This window comes from Salvelinus fontinalis, chromosome 14, assembly GCF_029448725.1.
Source record: "Salvelinus fontinalis isolate EN_2023a chromosome 14, ASM2944872v1, whole genome shotgun sequence".
Lineage (NCBI taxonomy): Eukaryota > Metazoa > Chordata > Actinopteri > Salmoniformes > Salmonidae > Salvelinus > Salvelinus fontinalis.
The window spans coordinates 22,511,296-22,535,463 of NC_074678.1; the positions used below are offsets into that span (position 1 = coordinate 22,511,296).

Genomic DNA, 24,168 nt, shown 5'->3' on the forward strand with positions numbered 1-24,168 from the left:
GTGTTTAGTTCAGTATGAAGTCAGGGGGGGGGGGGGGGTTGTGCTTAGTTCAGTATGACATTGTGGGGATTTTGTTTAGTTCAGTATGAAATCAGTCGGGATTGTGTTTACTTCAGTATGACGTCAGTGGGGTTGTGTTTAGTTCAGTATGACGTCAGTGGGGGTTGTGTGTAGTTCAGTATGACGTCAGTGGGGGTTGTGTTTAGTTCATTTTGATGTCAGTGGGGGTTGTGTTTAGTTCAGTGTGATGTTAGTGGGGGTTGTGTTTAGTTCAGTATGAAGTCAGTGGGGATTGTGTTTAGTTCAGTATGATGTCAGTGGGATTGTGTTTAGTTCAGTATGATATCAGTGGGGATTTTGTTTAGTTCAGTATGACGTCAGTGGGGGTTGTGTTTAGTTCAGTATGAAGTCAGTATGGGATTGTGTTTAGTTCAGTATGAAGTCAGTGGGGTTGTGTTTAGTTCAGTATGATATCAGTGGGGGTTGTGTTTAGTTCAGTATGACGTCAGTGGGGGTTGTGTTTAGTTCAGTATGAAGTCAGTATGGGATTGTGTTTAGTTCAGTATGATATCAGTTGGGGTTGTGTTTAGTTCAGTATGATGTCAGTGGGGTTGTGTTTAGTTCAGTATGAAGTCAGTGGGGGTTGTGTTCAGTTCAGTATGACATTGTGGGGGTTTTGTTTAGTTCAGTATAATGTCAGTGGGGATTTTGTTTAGTTCAGTATGAAGTCAGTGGGGTTTGTGTTCAGTTCAGTATGACATTGTGGGGATTTTGTTTAGTTCAGTATGAAGTCAGTGGGGGTTGTGTTCAGTTCAGAATGATGTCAGTGGGGGTTGTGTTTAGTTCAGTATGAAGTCCGGGGGGGGGGGGGGTTGTGCTTAGTTCAGTATGACATTGTGGGGATGTGTTTAGTTCAGTATGAAATCAGTCGGGATTGTGTTTACTTCAGTATGACGTCAGTGGGGTTGTGTTTAGTTCAGTATGACACCAGTGGGGGTTGTGTGTAGTTCAGTATGACGTCAGTGGGGGTTGTGTTTAGTTCAGTTTGAAGTCAGTGGGGGTTGTGTTTAGTTCAGTATGAAGTCAGTGGGGATTGTGTTTAGTTCAGTATGAAGTCAGTATGGGATTGTGTTTAGTTCAGTTTGAAGTCAGTGGGGGTTATGTTTAGTTCAGGATGAAGTCAGTGGGATTGTGTTTAGTTCAGTATGATATCAGTGGGGGTTGTGTTTAGTTCGGTATGATGTCAGTGGGGTTGTGTTTAGTTCAGTATGATGTCAGTGGGGATTGTGTTTAGTTCAGTATGACGTCAGTGGGGGTTGTGTTTAGTTCAGTGTGACGTCAGTATGGGATTGTGTTTAGTTCAGTATGACGTCAGTGGGGGTTGTGTTTAGTTCAGTATGAAGTCAGTATGGGATTGTGTTTAGTTCAGTATGATGTCAGTGGGGATTGTGTTTAGTTCAGTGTGATGTCAGTGGGGATTGTGTTTAGTTCAGTGTGATGTCAGGGGGGGTTGTGTTTAGTTCGGTATGATGTCAGTGGGGTTGTGTTTAGTTCAGTATGAAGTCAGTATGGGATTGTGTTTAGTTCAGTATGAAGTCAGTGGGGTTGTGTTTAGTTCAGTATGATATCAGTGGGGGTTGTGTTTAGTTCAGTATGACGTCAGTGGGGGTTGTGTTTAGTTCAGTATGAAGTCAGTATGGGATTGTGTTTAGTTCAGTACGAAGTCAGTGGGGTTGTGTTTAGTTCAGTATGATGTCAGTGGGGGTTGTGTTTAGTTCAGTATGATGTCAGTGGGGATTGTGTTTAGTTCAGTATGATGTCATTTGGGGTTGTGTTTAGTTCAGTATGATGTCAGTTGGGTTGTGTTTAGTTCAGTATGAAATCAGTGGCGGTTGTGTTTAGTTCAGTATGATGTCAGTGGGGATTGTGTTTAGTTCAGTATGATGTCAGTGGGGGTTGTGTTTAGTTCAGTGTGATGTCAGTGGGGATTGTGTTTAGTTCAGTGTGATGTCAGTGGGGGTTGTGTTTAGTTCAGTATGAAGTCAGTGGGGGTTGTGTTTAGTTCAGTATGACGTCAGAGGGGGTTGTGTTTAGTTCAGTATGACGTCAGTGGGGGTTGTGTTTAGTTCAGTTTGATGTCAGTGGGGGTTGTGTTTAGTTCAGTGTGATGTTAGTGGGGGTTGTGTTTAGTTCAGTTTGAAGTCAGTGGGGGTTGTGTTTAGTTCAGTATGACGTCAGAGGGGGTTGTGTTTAGTTCAGTATGACGTCAGTGGGGGTTGTGTTTAGTTCAGTTTAATGTCAGTGGGGGTTGTGTTTAGTTCAGTGTGATGTTAGTGGGGGTTGTGTTTAGTTCAGTTTGAAGTCAGTGGGGGTTGTGTTTAGTTCAGTATGAAGTCAGTGGGGGTTGTGTTTAGTTCAGTATGATGTCAGTGGGGGTTGTGTTTAGTTCAGTATGATGTCAGTGGGGATTGTGTTTAGTTCAGTGTGATGTCAGTGGGGATTGTGTTTTGTTCAGTGTGATGTCAGGGGGGGTTGTGTTTAGTTCAGTATGATATCAGTGGGGGTTGTGTTTAGTTCAGTTTGATGTCAGTGGGGTTTGTGTTTAGTTCAGTATGATGTCAGTGGGGGTTGTGTTTAGTTCAGTTTGATATCAGTGGGGGTTGTGTTTAGTTCAGTTTGATATCAGTGGGGATTGTGTTTAGTTCAGTGTGATGTCAGGGGGGGTTGTGTTTAGTTCAGTATGATATCAGTGGGGGTTGTGTTTAGTTCAGTATGATGTCAGTGGGGTTTGTGATTAGTTCAGTATGATGTCAGTGGGGATTGTGTTTAGTTCAGTGTGATGTCAGTGGGGATTGTGTTTAGTTCAGTGTGTTGTCAGGGGGGGTTGTGTTTAGTTCAGTATGATATCAGTGGGGGTTGTGTTTAGTTCAGTTTGATGTCAGTGGGGTTTGTGTTTAGTTCAGTATGATGTCAGTGGGGTTTGTGTTTAGTTCAGTATGACGTCAGTGGGGGTTGTGTTTAGTTCAGGATGAAGTCAGTGGGATTGTGTTTAGTTCAGTATGATATCAGTGGGGGTTGTGTTTAGTTCAGTTTGATATCAGTGGGGGGTGTGTTTAGTTCAGTATGAAGTCAGTGGGGGTTGTGTTTAGTTCAGTATGAAGTCAGTGGGGGTTGTGTTTAGTTCAGTATGAAGTCAGTGGGGGTTGTGTTTAGTTCAGTATGAAGTCAGTGGGGGTTGTGTTTAGTTCAGTATGATATCAGTGGGGGTTGTGTTTAGTTCAGTATGAAGTCAGTGGGGGTTGTGTTTAGTTCAGTATGAAGTCAGTGGGGTTGTGTTTAGTTCAGTATGAAGTCAGTGAGACTTGTGTTTAGTTCAGTATGATGTCAGTTGGGGTTGTGTTTAGTTCAGTATGAAGTCAGTGGGGGTTGTGTTTAGTTCAGTATGACGTCAGTGGGGGTTGTGTTTAGTTCAGTATGACGTCAGTGGGGGTGGTGTTTAGTTCAGTGTGATGTTAGTGGGGGTTGTGTTTAGTTCAGTGTGATGTTAGTGGGGGTTGTGTTTAGTTCAGTTTGAAGTCAGTGGGGGTTGTGTTTAGTTCAGTATGAAGTCAGTGGGGGTTGTGTTTAGTTCAGTATGATGTCAGTGGGGGTTGTGTTTAGTTCAGTATGATGTCAGTGGGGGTTGTGTTTAGTTCAGTATGATGTCAGTGGGGGTTGTGTTTAGTTCAGTATGATGTCAGTGGGGGTTGTGTTGAGTTGAGATGGAAGTCAGTGGTGTTGTGTTAAGTTCAGTTTGATGTCAGTGGGGATTGTGTTTAGTTCAGTGTGATGTCAGTGGGGAATGTGTTTAGTTCAGTGTGATGTTAGTGGGGGTTGTGTTTAGTTCAGTATGATGTCAGTGGGGACTGTGTTTAGTTCAGTATGATGTCAGTGGGGTTGTGTTTAGTTCAGTATGATGTCAGTGGGGATTGTGTTTAGTTCAGTATGATGTCAGTTGGGGTTGTGTTTAGTTCAGTATGATGTCAGTGGGGATTGTGTTTAGTTCAGTATGATGTCAGTGGGGGTTGTGTTTAGTTCAGTTTGAAGTCAGTGGGGGTTGTGTTTAGTTCAGTATGATGTCAGTGGGGTTGTGTTTAGTTCAGTATGATGTCAGTGGGGGTTGTGTTTAGTTCAGTATGATGTCAGTGGGGGTTGTGTTGAGTTGAGATGGAAGTCAGTGGTGTTGTGTTAAGTTCAGTTTGATGTCAGTGGGGATTGTGTTTAGTTCAGTGTGATGTCAGTGGGGATTGTGTTTAGTTCAGTGTGATGTCAGGGGGGGTTGTGTTTAGTTCAGTATGATATCAGTGGGGGTTGTGTTTAGTTCAGTTTGATGTCAGTGGGGTTTGTGTTTAGTTCAGTATGATGTCAGTGGGGGTTGTGTTTAGTTCAGTTTGATATCAGTGGGGGTTGTGTTTAGTTCAGTTTGATATCAGTGGGGATTGTGTTTAGTTCAGTGTGATGTCAGGGGGGGTTGTGTTTAGTTCAGTATGATATCAGTGGGGGTTGTGTTTAGTTCAGTTTGATGTCAGTGGGGTTTGTGTTTAGTTCAGTATGATGTCAGTGGGGATTGTGTTTAGTTCAGTGTGATGTCAGTGGGGATTGTGTTTAGTTCAGTGTGATGTCAGTGGGGATTGTGTTTAGTTCAGTATGATATCAGTGGGGGTTGTGTTTAGTTCAGTTTGATGTCAGTGGGGTTTGTGTTTAGTTCAGTATGATGTCAGTGGGGTTTGTGTTTAGTTCAGTATGATGTCAGTGGGGTTTGTGTTTAGTTCAGTATGACGTCAGTGGGGTTTGTGTTTAGTTCAGGATGAAGTCAGTGGGATTGTGTTTAGTTCAGTTTGATATCAGTGGGGGGGGTGTTTAGTTCAGTATGAAGTCAGTGGGGGTTGTGTTTAGTTCAGTATGAAGTCAGTGGGGGTTGTGTTTAGTTCAGTATGAAGTCAGTGGGGGTTGTGTTTAGTTCAGTATGAAGTCAGTGGGGGTTGTGTTTAGTTCAGTATGATATCAGTGGGGGTTGTGTTTAGTTCAGTATGAAGTCAGTGGGGGTTGTGTTTAGTTCAGTATGAAGTCAGTGGGGTTGTGTTTAGTTCAGTATGAAGTCAGTGAGACTTGTGTTTAGTTCAGTATGATGTCAGTAATGGATTGTGTTTAGTTCAGTATGATGTCAGTGGGGATTGTGTTTAGTTCAGTATGAAGTCAGTGGGGTTGTGTTTAGTTCAGTATAAAGTCAGTGGGGGTTGTGTTTAGTTCAGTATGATGTCAGTGGGGGTTGTGTTTAGTTCAGTATAAAGTCAGTGGGGGTTGTGTTTAGTTCAGTATGATGTCAGTGGGGATTGTGTTTAGTTCAGTATGATGTCAGTGGGGGTTGTGTTTAGTTCAGTATAAAGTCAGTGGGGGTTGTGTTTAGTTCAGTATGATGTCAGTGGGGATTGTGTTTAGTTCAGTATGAAGTCAGTGGGGTTGTGTTTAGTTCAGTATAAAGTCAGTGGGGGTTGTGTTTAGTTCAGTATGATGTCAGTGGGGGTTGTGTTTAGTTCAGTATAAAGTCAGTGGGGGTTGTGTTTAGTTCAGTATGATGTCAGTGGGGATTGTGTTTAGTTCAGTATGATGTCAGTGGGGGTTGTGTTTAGTTCAGTATAAAGTAAGTGGGGGTTGTGTTTAGTTCAGTATGATGTCAGTGGGGATTGTGTTTAGTTCAGTATGATGTCAGTGGGGGTTGTGTTTAGTTCAGTATAAAGTCAGTGGGGGTTGTGTTTAGTTCAGTATGATGTCAGTGGGGATTGTGTTTAGTTCAGTATGAAGTCAGTGGGGTTGTGTTTAGTTCAGTATAAAGTCAGTGGGGGTTGTGTTTAGTTCAGTATGATGTCAGTGGGGGTTGTGTTTAGTTCAGTATAAAGTCAGTGGGGGTTGTGTTTAGTTCAGTATGATGTCAGTGGGGGTTGTGTTTAGTTCAGTATAAAGTCAGTGGGGGTTGTGTTTGGTTCAGTATAAAGTCAGTGGGGGTTGTGTTTAGTTCAGTATGATGTCAGTGGGGGTTGTGTTTAGTTCAGTTTGAAGTCAGTGGGGTTGTGTTTAGTTCAGTATGAAGTCAGTTTGGGATTGTGTTTAGTTCAGTAAAACATCAGTGGGGCTTGTGTGTAGTTCAGTATGATGTCAGTGGGGGTTGTGTTTAGTTCAGTATGAAGTCAGTTTGGGATTGTGTTTAGTTCACTATGATGTAAGTAGGGGATGGGTTTAGTTCAGTTTGAAGTATGTGGGGGTGGTGTTTAGTTCAGTATGATGTCAGTGGGGGTTATGTTTAGTTCAGTATGACATCAGTGGGGGTTGTGTTTTGTTCAGTATGATGTCAGTAGGGGATGGGTTTAGTTCAGTATGATGTCAGTGGGGGTTGTGTTTAGTTTCGTATGATGTCAGAGGGGGTTGTGTTTAGTTCAGTATGATGTCAGTGGGGTTTGTGTTTAGTTCAGTATGATGTCAGTGGGGGTTGTGTTTAGTTCAGTTTGATATCAGTGGGGGTTGTGTTTAGTTCAGTTTGATATCAGTGGGGATTGTGTTTAGTTCAGTGTGATGTCAGGGGGGGTTGTGTTTAGTTCAGTATGATATCAGTGGGGGTTGTGTTTAGTTCAGTGTGATGTCAGTGGGGATTGTGTTTAGTTCAGTGTGATGTCAGGGGGGGTTGTGTTTAGTTCAGTATGATATCAGTGGGGGTTGTGTTTAGTTCAGTTTGATGTCAGTGGGGTTTGTGTTTAGTTCAGTATGAAGTCAGTGGGGGTTTGTGTTTAGTTCAGGATGAAGTCAGTGGGATTGTGTTTAGTTCAGTATGATATCAGTGGAGGTTGTGTTTAGTTCAGTTTGATATCAGTGGGGGGTGTGTTTAGTTCAGTATGAAGTCAGTGGGGGTTGTGTTTAGTTCAGTATGAAGTCAGTGGGGGTTGTGTTTAGTTCAGTATGAAGTCAGTGGGGGTTGTGTTTAGTTCAGTATGAAGTCAGTGGGGGTTGTGTTTAGTTCAGTATGATATCAGTGGGGGTTGTGTTTAGTTCAGTATGAAGTCAGTGGGGGTTGTGTTTAGTTCAGTATGAAGTCAGTGGGGTTGTGTTTAGTTCAGTATGAAGTCAGTGAGACTTGTGTTTAGTTCAGTATGATGTCAGTAATGGATTGTGTTTAGTTCAGTATGATGTCAGTGGCGTTGTGTTTAGTTCAGTATGAAGTCAGGGGGGGTTGTGTTTAGTTCAGTATGATGTCAGTGGGGGTTGTGTTTAGTTCAGTATGAAGTCAGTGGGGATTGTGTTTAGTTCAGTATGAAGTCAGTGAGGTTGTGTTTAGTTCAGTATGATATCAGTGGGGGTTGTGTTTAGTTCAGTATGACGTCACTGGGGGTTGTGTTTAGTTCAGTATGAAGTCAGTATGGGATTGTGTTTAGTTCAGTTTGAAGTATGTGGGGGTGGTGTTTAGTTCAGTATGACATCAGTGGGGGTTGTGTTTAGTTCAGTATGACATCAGTGGGGGTTGTGTTTAGTTCAGTTTGAAGTATGTGGGGGTGGTGTTTAGTTCAGTATGATGTCAGTGGGGGTTATGTTTAGTTCAGTATGACATCAGTGGGGGTTGTGTTTTGTTCAGTATGATGTCAGTAGGGGATGGGTTTAGTTCAGTATGATGTCAGTGGGGGTTGTGTTTAGTTTCGTATGATGTCAGAGGGGGTTGTGTTTAGTTCAGTATGATGTCAGTGGGGTTCGTGTTTAGTTCAGTATGATGTCAGTGGGGGTTGTGTTTAGTTCAGTTTGATATCAGTGGGGGTTGTGTTTAGTTCAGTTTGATATCAGTGGGGATTGTGTTTAGTTCAGTGTGATGTCAGGGGGGGTTGTGTTTAGTTCAGTATGATATCAGTGGGGGTTGTGTTTAGTTCAGTGTGATGTCAGTGGGGATTGTGTTTAGTTCAGTGTGATGTCAGGGGGGGTTGTGTTTAGTTCAGTATGATATCAGTGGGGGTTGTGTTTAGTTCAGTTTGATGTCAGTGGGGTTTGTGTTTAGTTCAGTATGAAGTCAGTGGGGGTTTGTGTTTAGTTCAGGATGAAGTCAGTGGGATTGTGTTTAGTTCAGTATGATATCAGTGGGGGTTGTGTTTAGTTCAGTTTGATATCAGTGGGGGGTGTGTTTAGTTCAGTATGAAGTCAGTGGGGGTTGTGTTTAGTTCAGTATGAAGTCAGTGGGGGTTGTGTTTAGTTCAGTATGAAGTCAGTGGGGGTTGTGTTTAGTTCAGTATGAAGTCAGTGGGGGTTGTGTTTAGTTCAGTATGATATCAGTGGGGGTTGTGTTTAGTTCAGTATGAAGTCAGTGGGGGTTGTGTTTAGTTCAGTATGAAGTCAGTGGGGTTGTGTTTAGTTCAGTATGAAGTCAGTGAGACTTGTGTTTAGTTCAGTATGATGTCAGTAATGGATTGTGTTTAGTTCAGTATGAAGTCAGGGGGGGTTGTGTTTAGTTCAGTATGATATCAGTGGTGTTGTGTTTAGTTCAGTATGATGTCAGTGGGGATTGTGTTTAGTTCAGTATGACGTCAGTATGGGATTGTGTTTAGTTCAGTATGAAGTCAGTGGGGTTGTGTTTAGTTCAGTATGACGTCACTGGGGGTTGTGTTTAGTTCAGTATGAAGTCAGTATGGGATTGTGTTTAGTTCAGTATGAAGTCAGTGGGGTTGTGTTTAGTTCAGTATGATATCAGTGGGGTTGTGTTTAGTTCAGTATGATGTCAGTGGGGGTTGTGTTTAGTTCAGTATAAAGTCAGTGGGGGTTGTGTTTAGTTCAGTATAAAGTCAGTGGGGGTTGTGTTTAGTTCAGTATGATGTCAGTGGGGGTTGTGTTTAGTTCAGTATGATGTTAGTGGGGGTTGTGTTTAGTTCAGTATGATGTCAGTGGGGATTGTGTTTAGTTCAGTATGAAGTCAGTGGGGTTGTGTTTAGTTCAGTATAAAGTCAGTGGGGGTTGTGTTTAGTTCAGTATAAAGTCAGTGGGGGTTGTGTTTAGTTCAGTATGATGTCAGTGGGGGTTGTGTTTAGTTCAGTTTGAAGTCAGTGGGGTTGTGTTTAGTTCAGTATGAAGTCACTTTGGGATTGTGTTTAGTTCAGTATGATGTCAGTGGGGATTGTGTGTAGTTCAGTATGATGTCAGTGGGGGTTGTGTTTAGTTCAGTATGAAGTCAGTGGGGGTTGTGTTTAGTTCAGTATGAAGTCAGTGGGGTTGTGTTTAGTTCAGTATGAAGTCAGTGAGACTTGTGTTTAGTTCAGTATGATGTCAGTAATGGATTGTGTTTAGTTCAGTATGATGTCAGTGGGGTTGTGTTTAGTTCAGTATGATGTCAGTGGGGATTGTGTTTAGTTCAGTATGACGTCAGTGAGGGTTGTGTTTAGTTCAGTATGACGTCAGTATGGGATTGTGTTTAGTTCAGTATGAAGTCAGTATGGGATTGTGTTTAGTTCAGCATGAAGTCAGTGGGGTTGTGTTTAGTTCAGTATGATATCAGTGGGGGTTGTGTTTAGTTCAGTATGACGTCACTGGGGGTTGTGTTTAGTTCAGTATGAAGTCAGTATGGGATTGTGTTTAGTTCAGTATGATGTCAGTTGGGGTTGTGTTTAGTTCAGTATGATGTCAGTGGGGTTGTGTTTAGTTCAGTATGATGTCAGTGGGGATTGTGTTTAGTTCAGTATAAAGTCAGTGGGGGTTGTGTTTAGTTCAGTATGATGTTAGTGGGGGTTGTGTTTAGTTCAGTATGATGTCAGTGGGGATTGTGTTTAGTTCAGTATGAAGTCAGTGGGGTTGTGTTTAGTTCAGTATAAAGTCAGTGGGGGTTGTGTTTAGTTCAGTATGATGTCAGTGGGGGTTGTGTTTAGTTCAGTATAAAGTCAGTGGGGGTTGTGTTTAGTTCAGTATGATGTCAGTGGGGATTGTGTTTAGTTCAGTATGAAGTCAGTGGGGTTGTGTTTAGTTCAGTATAAAGTCAGTGGGGGTTGTGTTTAGTTCAGTATGATGTCAGTGGGGGTTGTGTTTAGTTCAGTATAAAGTCAGTGGGGGTTGTGTTTGGTTCAGTATAAAGTCAGTGGGGGTTGTGTTTAGTTCAGTATGATGTCAGTGGGGGTTGTGTTTAGTTCAGTAAAACATCAGTGGGGCTTGTGTTTAGTTCAGTATGAAGTCAGTTTGGGATTGTGTTTAGTTCAGTAAAACATCAGTGGGGCTTGTGTGTAGTTCAGTATGATGTCAGTGGGGGTTGTGTTTAGTTCAGTATGAAGTCAGTTTGGGATTGTGTTTAGTTCACTATGATGTCAGTAGGGGATGGGTTTAGTTCAGTTTGTAGTATGTGGGGGTGGTGTTTAGTTCAGTATGATGTCAGTGGGGGTTATGTTTAGTTCAGTATGACATCAGTGGGGGTTGTGTTTAGTTCAGTATGATGTCAGTAGGGGATGGGTTTAGTTCAGTATGATGTCAGTGGGGGTTGTGTTTAGTTTCGTATGATGTCAGAGGGGGTTGTGTTTAGTTCAGTATGATGTCAGTGGGGGTTGTGTTTAGTTCAGTTTGATATCAGTGGGGGTTGTGTTTAGTTCAGTTTGATATCAGTGGGGATTGTGTTTAGTTCAGTGTGATGTCAGGGGGGGTTGTGTTTAGTTCAGTATGATATCAGTGGGGGTTGTGTTTAGTTCAGTGTGATGTCAGTGGGGATTGTGTTTAGTTCAGTGTGATGTCAGGGGGGGTTGTGTTTAGTTCAGTATGATATCAGTGGGGGTTGTGTTTAGTTCAGTTTGATGTCAGTGGGGTTTATGTTTAGTTCAGTATGAAGTCAGTGGGGGTTTGTGTTTAGTTCAGGATGAAGTCAGTGGGATTGTGTTTAGTTCAGTATGATATCAGTGGGGGTTGTGTTTAGTTCAGTTTGATATCAGTGGGGGGGGTGTTTAGTTCAGTATGAAGTCAGTGGGGGTTGTGTTTAGTTCAGTATGAAGTCAGTGGGGGTTGTGTTTAGTTCAGTATGAAGTCAGTGGGGGTTGTGTTTAGTTCAGTATGATATCAGTGGGGGTTGTGTTTAGTTCAGTATGAAGTCAGTGGGGGTTGTGTTTAGTTCAGTATGAAGTCAGTGGGGTTGTGTTTAGTTCAGTATGAAGTCAGTGAGACTTGTGTTTAGTTCAGTATGAAGTCAGGGGGGGTTGTGTTTAGTTCAGTATGATATCAGTGGTGTTGTGTTTAGTTCAGTATGATGTCAGTGGGGATTGTGTTTAGTTCAGTATGACGTCAGTATGGGATTGTGTTTAGTTCAGTATGACGTCAGTATGGGATTGTGTTTAGTTCAGTATGATATCAGTGGGGGTTGTGTTTAGTTCAGTATGACGTCACTGGGGGTTGTGTTTAGTTCAGTATGAAGTCAGTATGGGATTGTGTTTAGTTCAGTATGATGTCAGTTGGGGTTGTGTTTAGTTCAGTATGACGTCACTGGGGGTTGTGTTTAGTTCAGTATGAAGTCAGTATGGGATTGTGTTTAGTTCAGTATGATGTCAGTGGGGGTTGTGTTTAGTTCAGTATGATGTCAGTGGGGGTTGTGTTTAGTTCAGTATGAAGTCAGTGGGGGTTGTGTTTAGTTCAGTATGAAGTCAGTGGGGTTGTGTTTAGTTCAGTATGATATCAGTGGTGTTGTGTTTAGTTCAGTATGATGTCAGTGGGGATTGTGTTTAGTTCAGTATGACTTCAGTATGGGATTGTGTTTAGTTCAGTATGACGTCAGTATGGGATTGTGTTTAGTTCAGTATGATATCAGTGGGGGTTGTGTTTAGTTCAGTATGACGTCACTGGGGGTTGTGTTTAGTTCAGTATGAAGTCAGTATGGGATTGTGTTTAGTTCAGTATGATGTCAGTTGGGGTTGTGTTTAGTTCAGTGTGATGTCAGTGGGGTTGTGTTTAGTTCAGTATGATGTCAGTGGGGGTTGTGTTTAGTTCAGTATAAAGTCAGTGGGGGTTGTGTTTAGTTCAGTATGATGTCAGTGGGGGTTGTGTTTAGTTCAGTATGAAGTCAGTGTGGGTTGTGTTTAGTTCAGTATGAAGTCAGTGGGGTTGTGTTTAGTTCAGTATAAAGTCAGTGGGGGTTGTGTTTAGTTCAGTATGAAGTCAGTGGGGTTGTGTTTAGTTCAGTATAAAGTCAGTGGGGTTGTGTTTAGTTCAGTATAAAGTCAGTGGGGGTTGTGTTTAGTTCAGTATGATGTCAGTGGGGGTTGTGTTCAGTTCAGTATGAAGTCAGTGGGGGTTGTGTTTAGTTCAGTATAAAGTCAGTGGGGGTTGTGTTTAGTTCAGTATGATGTCAGTGGGGGTTGTGTTTAGTTCAGTATGAAGTCAGTGGGGGTTGTGTTTAGTTCAGTATGAAGTCAGTGGGGTTGTGTTTAGTTCAGTATAAAGTCAGTGGGGGTTGTGTTTAGTTCAGTTTGAAGTCAGTGGGGTTGTGTTTAGTTCAGTATGATGTCAGTGGGGGTTGTGTTTAGTTCAGTATGAAGTCAGTTTGGGATTGTGTTTAGTTCAGTAAAACATCAGTGGGGCTTGTGTGTAGTTCAGTATGATGTCAGTGGGGGTTGTGTTTAGTTCAGTATGAAGTCAGTTTGGGATTGTGTTTAGTTCACTATGATGTCAGTAGGGGATGGGTTTAGTTCAGTTTGAAGTATGTGGGGGTGGTGTTTAGTTCAGTATGACATCAGTGGGGGTTGTGTTTAGTTCAGTATGACATCAGTGGGGGTTGTGTTTAGTTCAGTTTGAAGTATGTGGGGGTGGTGTTTAGTTCAGTATGATGTCAGTGGGGGTTGTGTTTAGTTCAGTTTGAAGTATGTGGGGGTTGTGTTTAGTTCAGTATGATGTCAGTAGGGGTTGTGTTTAGTTTCGTATGATGTCAGAGGGGGTTGTGTTTAGTTTAGTATGACGTCAGCGGGGGTTGTGTTTAGTTCAGTATGACGTCAGCAGGGGTTGTGTTTAGTTCAGTATGAAGTCAGTGGGATTGTGTTTAGTTCAGTATGACGTCAGCAGGGGTTGTGTTTAGTTCAGTATGACGTCAGTGGGGGTTGTGTTCAGTTCAGTATGATGTCAGTGGGGATTGTGTTTAGTTCAGTATGACGTCAGTGGGGGTTGTGTTTAGTTCATTGTGACATCAGTGGGGGTTGTGTTTAGTTCATTATGACATCAGGGGGGTTGTATTCAGTTCCGTATGATATCAGTGCTCTTTATGCTGTGTCTGCAGTTTTTGTGATTCCCTGTAGAGGTTTTAGGTGTGCGTGTGTGTTTGAGCTCAGTACATTTTTCTGTGTGTGTGCATGCCTGTTCTTGCATTGATTTGTGTGTGTCTGTGTTCATGTAAATGTCTGCCTGTGTTCGTTTTTTTGTGCATGTATTTGTGAGCAGTTCCTTTGGCTCTGTGCTGAGGTGACACTGCTGATAGCCCCCAGTGTAACTGCAGCAACATATGTTCCTTTAATAATTCAGCTGCACATTGCATAAGAGTCCACTGGTCCCCCAGAACAAAACAGAACAGAAGAGAGTGATCAGATGGGAGATTGGCAGCCTGTGGGCTAGGTTGGAGGAGAGAGAGGGACCTCCAGGGGACATGGACAGAGAGCTGCTGGTCCCTCCTCTACCTCCTCACCTAGCCAGGATCAACCAGGCCAGATGACAGGGTGATGAAGGAGCCTATGGGGCTAATAGCAGGCCTGTGATGGAATATATGATTTGTAGAGGGATAATGTGTTACTGTGTTTATTGCAGAGGGACACAGAATCTATTTCAGAGGCATACAGTATCTATTTCAGAGGCATACAGTATCTATTTCAGAGGCATACAGTATCTATTTCAGAGGCATACAGTATCTATTTCAGAGGCATACAGTATCTATTTCAGAGGCATACAGTATCTATTTCAGAGGCATACAGTATCTATTTCAGAGGCATACAGTATCTATTTCAGAGGCATACAGAATCTATTTCAGAGGCATACAGAATCTATTTCAGAGGCATACAGAATCTATTTCAGAGGCATACAGAATCTATTTCAGACACATACAGAATCTATTTCAGACACATACAGAATCTATTTCAGAGGCATACAGAATCTATTTCAGAGGCATACAGAATCTATTTCAGAGGCATACAGAATCTATTTCAGAGGCAAACAGAATCTATTTCAGAGGCATACAGAATCTATTTCAGAGGCATACAGAATCTATTTCAGAGGCATACAGAATCTATTTCAGAGGCATACAGAATCTATTTCAGAGGCATACAGAATCTATTTCAGAGGCATACAGAATCTATTTCAGAGGCATACAGAATCTATATCAGAGGCATACAGAATCTATATCAGAGGCATACAGAATCTATATCAGAGGCATACAGAATCTATATCAGAGGCATACAGAATCTATATCAGAGGCATACAGAATCTATATCAGAGGCATACAGAATCTATATCAGAGGCATACAGAATCTATATCAGAGGCATACAGAATCTATATCAGAGGCATACAGAATCTATATCAGAGGCATACAGAATCTATATCAGAGGCATACAGAATCTATATCAGAGGCATACAGAATCTATATCAGAGGCATACAGAATCTATATCAGAGGCATACAGAATCTATATCAGAGGCATACAGAATCTATATCAGAGGCATACAGAATCTATATCAGAGGCATACAGAATCTATATCAGAGGCATACAGAATCTATATCAGAGGCATACAGAATCTATATCAGAGGCATACAGAATCTATATCAGAGGCATACAGAATCTATATCAGAGGCAAACAGGAACTATTTCAGAGGCAAACAGGAACTATTTCAGAGGCAAACAGGAACTATTTCAGAGGCAAACAGGAACTATTTCAGAGGCAAACAGGAACTATTTCAGAGGCAAACAGGAACTATTTCAGAGGCAAACAGGAACTATTTCAGAGGCAAACAGGAACTATTTCAGAGGCAAACAGGAACTATTTCAGAGGCAAACAGGAACTATTTCAGAGGCAAACAGGAACTATTTCAGAGGCAAACAGGAACTATTTCAGAGGCAAACAGGAACTATTTCAGAGGCAAACAGGAACTATTTCAGAGGCAAACAGGAACTATTTCAGAGGCAAACAGGAACTATTTCAGAGGCAAACAGGAACTATTTCAGAGGCAAACAGGAACTATTTCAGAGGCAAACAGGAACTATTTCAGAGGCAAACAGGAACTATTTCAGAGGCAAACAGGAACTATTTCAGAGGCATACCGAATCTATTTCAGAGGCATACCGAATCTATTTCAGAGGCATACCGAATCTATTTCAGAGGCATACCGAATCTATTTCAGAGGCATACCGAAATGATTTCAGAGGCATACCGAAATGATTTCAGAGGCATACCGAAATGATTTCAGAGGCATACAGAAATGATTTCAGAGGCATACAGAAATGATTTCAGAGGCATACAGAAATGATTTCAGAGGCATACAGAAATGATTTCAGAGGCATACAGAAATGATTTCAGAGGCATACAGAAATGATTTCAGAGGCATACAGAAATGATTTCAGAGGCATACAGAAATGATTTCAGAGGCATACAGAAATGATTTCAGAGGCATACAGAATCTATATCAGAGGCATACAGAATCTATATCAGAGGCATACAGAATCTATATCAGAGGCATACAGAATCTATATCAGAGGCATACAGAATCTATATCAGAGGCATACAGAATCTATATCAGAGGCATACAGAATCTATATCAGAGGCATACAGAATCTATATCAGAGGCATACAGGATCTATTTCAGAGGCATACAGGAACTATTTCAGAGGCATACAGGAACTATTTCAGAGGCAAACAGGAACTATTTCAGAGGCATACAGGAACTATTTCAGAGGCAAACAGGAACTATTTCAGAGGCATACCGAATCTATTTCAGAGGCATACCGAATCTATTTCAGACGCATACCGAATCTATTTCAGAGGCATACCGAAATGATATCAGAGGCAAACAGAAACTATTTCAGAGGCATACAAGATCCATTTCAGAGGGATGCAGTATACAGGACGACCATGGAGAATGAGAAGGATGGAAGGAGTCGTGAAGATTAGGATGAGTAGTGAAGGATGAGCTGTACTGTTTATGATCGTGATGATGAGGGCCATGGGACTGTGAGTGAGAGAGTGAGTGAGAGAGTGAGTGAGAGAGTGAGTGAGAGAGTGAGTGAGAGAGTGAGTGAGAGTATGAGTGAGAGTATGAGTGAGAGTGAGTGAGAGTATGAGTGAGAGTATGAGTGAGAGTATGAGTGAGAGTATGAGTGAGAGTATGAGTGAGAGTATGAGTGAGAGTATGAGTGAGAGTATGAGTGAGAGTATGAGTGAGAGTATGAGTGAGAGTATGAGTGAGAGTATGAGTGAGAGTATGAGTGAGAGTATGAGTGAGAGTATGAGTGAGAGTATGAGTGAGAGTATGAGTGAGAGTGAGAGTGTGAGTGTGAGTGTGAGTGAGAGTGAGAGTGAGAGTGAGAGTGAGAGTGAGAGTGAGAGTGAGAGTGAGAGTGAGAGTGAGAGTGTGAGAGTCGGTGGGTGTGTGTGTGTGTGGGAGAAGGATAGTAAGAGGAGGGGAGATACTGTATAGTACAGTGTGGGATACAGAGGAAGACAGATGGGGGATGAGAAAGAGAGAGAAGTTATATAACAACCACAGGTCTGTGTGTTAATGTGATCTTCTCCCTGGAAGCAATGAAGAGAAGATATTGACTTTGGAAGGGAGAAACTGCAGCACGATTAGAACTAGGGACTGGGGCTATGGAACAAGAGAGATAGGGGGAGAGAGTGGGCCAGAGAGAAAGAAAGGGAGAATGAACAGGGCGGGAGAGGTTGAGAGATACAGTACCTTCAGAAAGTATTCATACTCCTTGACTTATTCCACATTTTGTTGTGTTACAACCTGAATTCAAAATGTATTGAATATTTGTTTTTATCTCAGCTATCTACACCCCATAATGACAATGTGAAAACATGTTTTTAGAAATGTTTGGCAATGTTTTGAAAATGAAATACAGAAATATCTAACTTACAAAAGTATTCGCACCCCTGAGTCAATAGTTTGTGGGAGCACCTTTGGCAGCAATTTAAGCTGTGAGTTTTTATCTGGGTAAGTCTCTAAGAGCTTTTCACACCTGGATTGTGCAACATTTGCCCATTATTTTTTCAAAATTCTTCAAGCTCTGTCACCTTGGTTGTTTCTCATAGCTAGACAACCAGTTTCAGGTCTTGCCATAGATTTTCAAGTAGATTTAAGTCAAAACTGTAACTCGGCCACTCAAGAACATTTACTGTCTTCTTGGTAAGCAACTCCAATGTAGATTGGGTCGTCTGTTTAAGGTTATTCTCCTGCTGAAAGGTGAATTAATCTCCCAGTGTCTGGTGGAAAGCAGACTGAACCAAGTTTTTCTCTAGGATTTCTCCTGTGCTTAGCTCCATTCCGCTTCTTTTTTATCCTGAAAAACTCCCCAGTCCTTAACAAGTATACCCATAACACGATGCAGCCACCACTATGCTTGAAAATATGGAGAGTGGTACTGTATTGGATTTGCCCCAAACACACACTTTATATTCAGGACAAAAACTTTTCCAATATTACTTTAGTGCCTTGTTGCATTACATTTAAGTCATTTATCAGACGCTCTTATCCAGAGCGACTTACAAATTGGAAAGTTCATACATATTCATCCTGGTCCCCCCGTGGGAATTAAACCCTGGTACCCCCGTGGGAAATGAACCCAAAACCCTGGCGTTGCAAGCGCCATGCTCTACCAACTGAGCCACACGGGACTATGCATGTTTAAGAATATTTGTATTCTATACAGGCTTCCTTCTTTTCACTCTGCCAATTGGGTTAGTATTGTATTGTGGAGTAACTACAATGTTGTTGATCCACCCACAATTTTCAATGTATTATGTGACTTGTTAAACATTTGTTTTCTCCTATTTAGGCATGCCATAACAAAGGGGTTGAATACTTATTGACTTGTAAATTGAAAAATATAATTCCACTTTGACATTATGGGGTATTGTGTGTAAGCCAGTGACATTTCTGAAGGCACTGTAGAACATCTGATAGATGTAGAGCACAAGGCAGTTCACAGAATTGTCAATTTAAAGACATTTTGCCCATTTATACATTACTAATGTAGCTAACATTAGATGTAGCTAACCTTTTCGGCAGTCTTATCCAGTCTTATCCAGATCATCATAACATTTGTAGTTCTTTATGACAGCCACATTATAAGCTAATTAAAGTTTCATTTTGTGGGGGTAAATACAGGCAAATATAATGATAAAAGTAATCTTGTCCTTGAGAGATTATTCCATGGAGGGAGGTTTTCTGTGTCTGCGAGTTTTCGCTTCTCCGCTGTACTTGATTGATTAATTAAGGTCACCTGGTTGTCTAGGTCTTAATTTAAAGGAAAAAACTAAAACCAGAAGACATTAGGCCCTCCATGGAATGTGTTTGACACCCCTGTTCTAATGCCGCTTAAAGGGAAAGTAAGTGAAAGTAATCAGATTACGTTACTGAGTTTGTGCGATGATTAAAAATAGCACAAAGAAGAAGATATAAGGATCATTTACACTGAACAAAAATATGAACGCAACATGTAAAGTGTTGGTCCCATGTTTCATGAGCTGAAATAAAAATCCCATAAATGTTCCATACACTGTCAGATTTTGTGCACAAATTTGTTTACGTCCCTGTTAGTGAGCATTTCTCCTTTGGCAAGAAAATCCATCCACCTGACAGGTGTGGCATATCAATAAGCTCATTAAACAGCATGATCATTACACAGGTGCACCTGTGAGTTGAGGTGCAAAGAGAAAGCCATATCTCAGACTGGCCAATAAAAAGAAAAGATGAAGATGGGCAAAAGAACACAGACACTGGACAGAGAAGCTCTGCCTAGAAGGCCAGCCTCCATAACTGTTGACGTTGAGACTGGTGTTTTGCGAGTACTATTTAATGAAGCTGCCAGTTGAGGACTTGTGAGGCGTCTGTTTCTCAAACTAGACACTCCAATGTACTTGTCCTCTTGCTCAGTTGTGCACCAAGGCTTCCCACTCCTCTTTCTATCCTGGTTAGAGACAGTTTGCACTGTTCTGTGAAGGGAGTAGTACACAGCGAGATCTTCAGTTTCTTGGCTACTTCTCGCATGGAATAGCCTTCATTTCTCAGAACAAGAATAGACTGACGAGTTTCAGAAGAAAGTTATTTGTTTCTGGCCATTTTGAGCCTGTAATCAAACCCACAAATGCTGATGCTCCAGATACATAACTAGTCTAAAGAAGGCCCGTTTTATTGCTTCTTTAATCAGGACAACAGTTTTCAGCTGTGCTAACATAATTGTGAAAGGGTTTTCTAATGATCAATTAGCCTTTTAAAATGATAAACTTGGATTAGCTAACACAACGTGCCATTGGAACACAGGAGTGATGGTTGCTGATAATGGGTCTCTGTACGCCTATGTAGATATTCCTTTAAAAATCAATTTATAAAAAATCAATCAATCCTTTAAAAAGAAATTTCCAGCTACAATAGTCATTTACAACATTAACAATGTCTGCACTGTATTTCTGATCAATTTTATGTTATTTTAATGGACAATTTTTTTTGCTTTTCTTTCAAAAACAAGGACATTTCTAGGTGACCGCAATTTTTTGAATGGTAGTGTGTACAGTATGAGGCTGTGGTTGTGTATTTGTGGGAACTTTATATCTCAGTTCTCTGTCAGTACAGTCAGTGTGTATCTGTATAAACGTGTGTGTGATTTTATCTCCACCCAAGCAATAACCTTGTGGAAAAGTTAATGTGAGGGTTTTCCCAAGCATACTTGGTACATATAGATATATGTGACTAATGATACAAACGTGTGGAAGGATGATCAGCCAAGTGGATTTTCCCCTTAGGCTTGTACAAGCTTGTTTTGCTAACCTGGGGGAGTAGAGCCAGCTGCTTCAACGCTAAACCTCTCTACGCGGCCTCTCTGGCTTCCTCCCTCTGTCTATTTCTAGCTCTCTCTCTCTCTGTTTCTTTTGCTTTCTCCTTGGCCTTGCATTCTGCCTCTGTGAGAGTTCCTTTTCATCATAGAAATCAGAGTAACACACTACTTCTCTCCCTCCCTCATTATCTCTCTCTCTCTATATATATATATATCTTTTTTTTTCTTTTTTTTAAATCAAATCTATGAAATAACACATATGGAATCATGTAGTAACCAAAAAAGGGTTAAACAAATCGAAATATATTTTACATTTGAGATTCTTTGAAGTAGCCACCCTTTGCCTTAATGGCAGCTTTGTCTAGTACTGTATAAATAAGTAAATAAATAAATATAATATATATATTTATTATTACCTCCGCACTGTATAAATAAATATTTATTTATTTATTTATGACTTATTTAGTTTATGAAGTTTATGAGTTATTTATTTATAACCATGATTCCATATGTGTTATTTCATAGATTTGATAAAAATAAAAATAAAGAAAAACCCTGGAATGAGTGGGTGTGTCCAAACTTTTGACTGGTACTGTATATTTCCCTCCTTCACTCTCAGTGCTGGCTCTACCCCAGCTCCATCACCTGATCCCTGATGGTGAGGTCACCAGTATTAAGATCAACCATGAGCCCTCGGAACCCCTGGCCATCAGCATCGTGGGGGGCAACGAGACCCCCCTGGTGCGTATCCTCATCCAGGACATCTACAGGGAGGGGGTAATCGCCCGGGACGGACGCCTGCTGCCCGGAGACATAATACTCAAGGTCAGTTTTTGTTCAAAGTAAGGTGGAATACTATTCGTCATGTATGTGACAGGGGCGGCAGGTAGCCTAGTGGTGAAGAATGTTGGACCAGTAACTGGCAGGTCACTGGTTCGAATCCACGAGCTGGAAAGGTGGAAAAATGTGCTGTTTTGCCCACTCCCCGGGCGCCTCCACAGCTCTTTGATTCAGAGGGATTGGGTTAAATGTGGAAGACATATTTCGGTCAAATGCATTCAGTTGTGCAACTGACTAGGTATCCCATTTCCCTGTATGTGTTGTGTGTTTGAATTTCTCATCGCAGCATATAATCTGAGACTTAACTCCACATCTCCCTCTCATCTTCAGGTGAATGGCATAGACATCAGCAATGTGCCCCACTGCTACGCCCTGGCCACCCTCAAACAGCCTTGCCAGCTGCTGCGACTCACAGTGCTGAGAGAGCAGCGCCACCGTTACCGCTCACACTCCGGGCACCACGAGCACCCCCACGACGCAGCCGGGGGCTATCCGCCTCATGGCCTCCCCCATAGCCAACCCTTGAGGGACGACAGCATCCACGTGGTCCTGGCTAAGAGCACCCCAGAGGAGCAGCTGGGCATCAAGCTGGTGAGACGACCAGAGGAACATGGAGTCTTTATCTTCCACCTGCTGGAGGGCGGCCTGGCGGCACACGACGGGCAGCTCAGCGTCAACGACCGTGTCCTCGCCATCAATGGACACGACCTACGCTACGGAGCACCAGAACACGCCGCTTTACTCATCCAGGTCAGTCTGCAGGGGTTAGAGGTTAGGGAGCATTGGTTGGTTGTGGTTTACAATAGTTGGTAATGGTATGTATTTCTTGTCTCTGGGTCCTGTGATATTATGGCTAATAGTGGTGTGTGGTTCTGGTTAATTGCACTCTGTTGGCTGTCCATTGAGGTTAATTGTGGTTAATTGTTGTGTGTCTGTGGTCGACTGGGCGCTGCTCTACTGCTTGGCTGAGGCTCTGCTTCTTGGTGGATGCTGGGTAATTGCGGTGGTGTGTTTCTGGTTGACTGTGGGATGTAGCTGTAGCTGTGCTCTCTGGGTTTTTGTCTGAGGAGACTGGTTTGCTCTTGGGGTTCTCTGAGGACCCAACATGACACACAGCAGATTGTTGTTCTCAGAGATTAAGAACTGGCTGGAAACCGATTAAATTAGTCAAATTAAGGCGATAATGAGCTGGACTGGGTAATTTAGGAGGCAGCTCTGCGGCACAGAGAGCACAGGCACTCTCAAATGAGCAACACGGGAGGGCGAGCTGTGTGTGTGTGTACTCACAAATGTGTGTGCATGTGCCTGTGAGTGTGTGTGTGAGAGTGTGCATGTTCATTCGAGTGAACGAGGGAGTGAGTCGCTGTGTGAGTGGGTGGACATACAGCCTGAAAAAGAGACAAAAGAGAGTAATAAAGGGCATGAAAAAGAAAGTTAGAGGAAAGGTTGAGAGGTGAGAAATACAGATTGTTAGAAAAATAAGTTTAAAGGTGAGTTTTTGAGTTGAAGTTGGAAAAGTCATAGTGAGAGCGTGAGGGCAGCAGAGAGACTGCAGTATTATGAGAGAGAAGAGAAGAGAAAATGGGGGTGAGTCACACTAAACAGGCTGCTTCCTGAAGCAAGTTAAAAGGTTCAATTGAAATGTGTGTGTGAGTGAGAGTGTTTTGTACACCACACTTGTTTATTATTTGTGTAAACCTCTCAGGGGTAATAAATGTTTTACATATTTTACAGCCTGGCCAAGCTCTCTGTGGGTGATTTTTCCCCCCCTTGAGCTGTCTTAAGGGGTTGGTAGGAGGAGGTATAAAATGTCCACAGGTTTACCTCAGGGCATTTCTATGTATGAGCACCAACATGTGAAGTTCATAGGATTATTTCAAATTGGGTGTCAAGTGAAAGCTAAGGGAGAAATTAAGGCATTGATGCATAAAATTCCAACTGAAAAAATATGCAAAAGTAAAGGCTTTGATTTCTGAATAGACCGATGGAAACGGGGTCTTAGAAAATATCTATGTAACGTGCGTTGTTTGAAGGAGACCAAGGCGCAGCGTAATTTGTGGTCATCATATTTATTTAAATGAGAACCAGCAACAAAATAACAAAGAGAAACCAAAACGAACGTATCGTTCCGTAGGCTACAAGAGCTGTACAAAAACAAGATCCCACAACATAGGTGGGAAAAAAGGCAACCTAAGTATGATTCCCAATCAGAGACAACGATAGACAGCTGCCTCTGATTGGGAACCACACTCGGCCAAACACAAAGAAATACAAAACATAGAATGCCCACCTCACATTACACCCTGACCTCACCAAATAGAGAAATAAAACGTCTCTCTAAGGTCAGGGCGTGACAATCTACCAGAAATGAATGCAATTCATGATGTAATTCCTTTACCGTAATTCCGTTACCGGGTGTAAGTCCACTTCAGTTACTGTCGTAAAATAACAAAAAATATTTTATTTTCAAACTCAAGGTGCCATGTCATACAGTAGCTTACAACACATTATTTCTACAGACGTGGTCACATAAAAACCTAAGGGAGATTTTACCAAAGTTTACTTCTGCACAGTTCTTCCACAAAATAAATGTTTGTAAATGTTAGTCTAAATTGTTAAAAAATAGTCCTTGTGCATGGAGTTGTATGGTTTGTTAAACTTTGAAATCAATGCTTTTTGTTTCGCATACATTTTAAAGTGAAAGAAATTAGTCAAAGCGTTCCATTATCATGGAATTGCCGCTCATACTCTACTCTCAATACACCGTCTGGGATGAGAAAGATGGGCCTGTTTGAGCTGTTCTAGTTTCTGTGTCTGAGTCTAGTTATGTGGCAGTGAAGTTGTTTTTATTAAGTGCTTGTTTGGATATCTGGATCAACTTCAGTGAAGCTGTATTCAATGTTAATTTATGCGGCTCAACCATGATATTCTTCTACAAAGTGACTGTTTTTAGTTTGTCACTCTTTTTTAATTGCTATGTGTGTCTGTCTGGTTCTGAGCTTGGTTGTGTTTGTCTGTTTGTCTCCTGTAGGCGAGTGAGGAGCAGGTACACTTCATAGTGTCTCGTCAGATCTGTTTACCCACGCCTGACATTCTGCAGGAGGCTCCATGGGGCATGGACGGCCCCCCTCCATACTCCCCAGTGGACATGGAGCATACGCTACTGGTTAGCTATGCATGACGCACGCACAAGCATAGGCACACACACAAACAAACACAAAAACACAGACACGGGTTTGTTTGAAGAGCTTTTCTTGAGGTTATACACACACTAAAACCCCAGACTT

The 24,168-nt window shown here is 41.9% G+C and overlaps 1 protein-coding gene across 3 annotated transcripts in view; it reads left to right on the forward strand.

Annotated features, from left to right (window-relative positions):
- Nucleotides 1–24,168, forward strand: part of LOC129869627 (E3 ubiquitin-protein ligase LNX-like) — a 119,675-nt gene that overhangs the window by 84,008 nt on the left and 11,499 nt on the right. For all 3 annotated transcript variants that reach the window (XM_055944212.1, XM_055944213.1, XM_055944214.1), the window contains 3 exons: nt 20,661–20,866; nt 21,212–21,631; nt 23,913–24,047. In XM_055944212.1, coding sequence (XP_055800187.1) covers nt 20,661–20,866; nt 21,212–21,631; nt 23,913–24,047 — 761 coding nt within the window. The remainder of the gene's footprint in view (nt 1–20,660; nt 20,867–21,211; nt 21,632–23,912; nt 24,048–24,168) is intronic.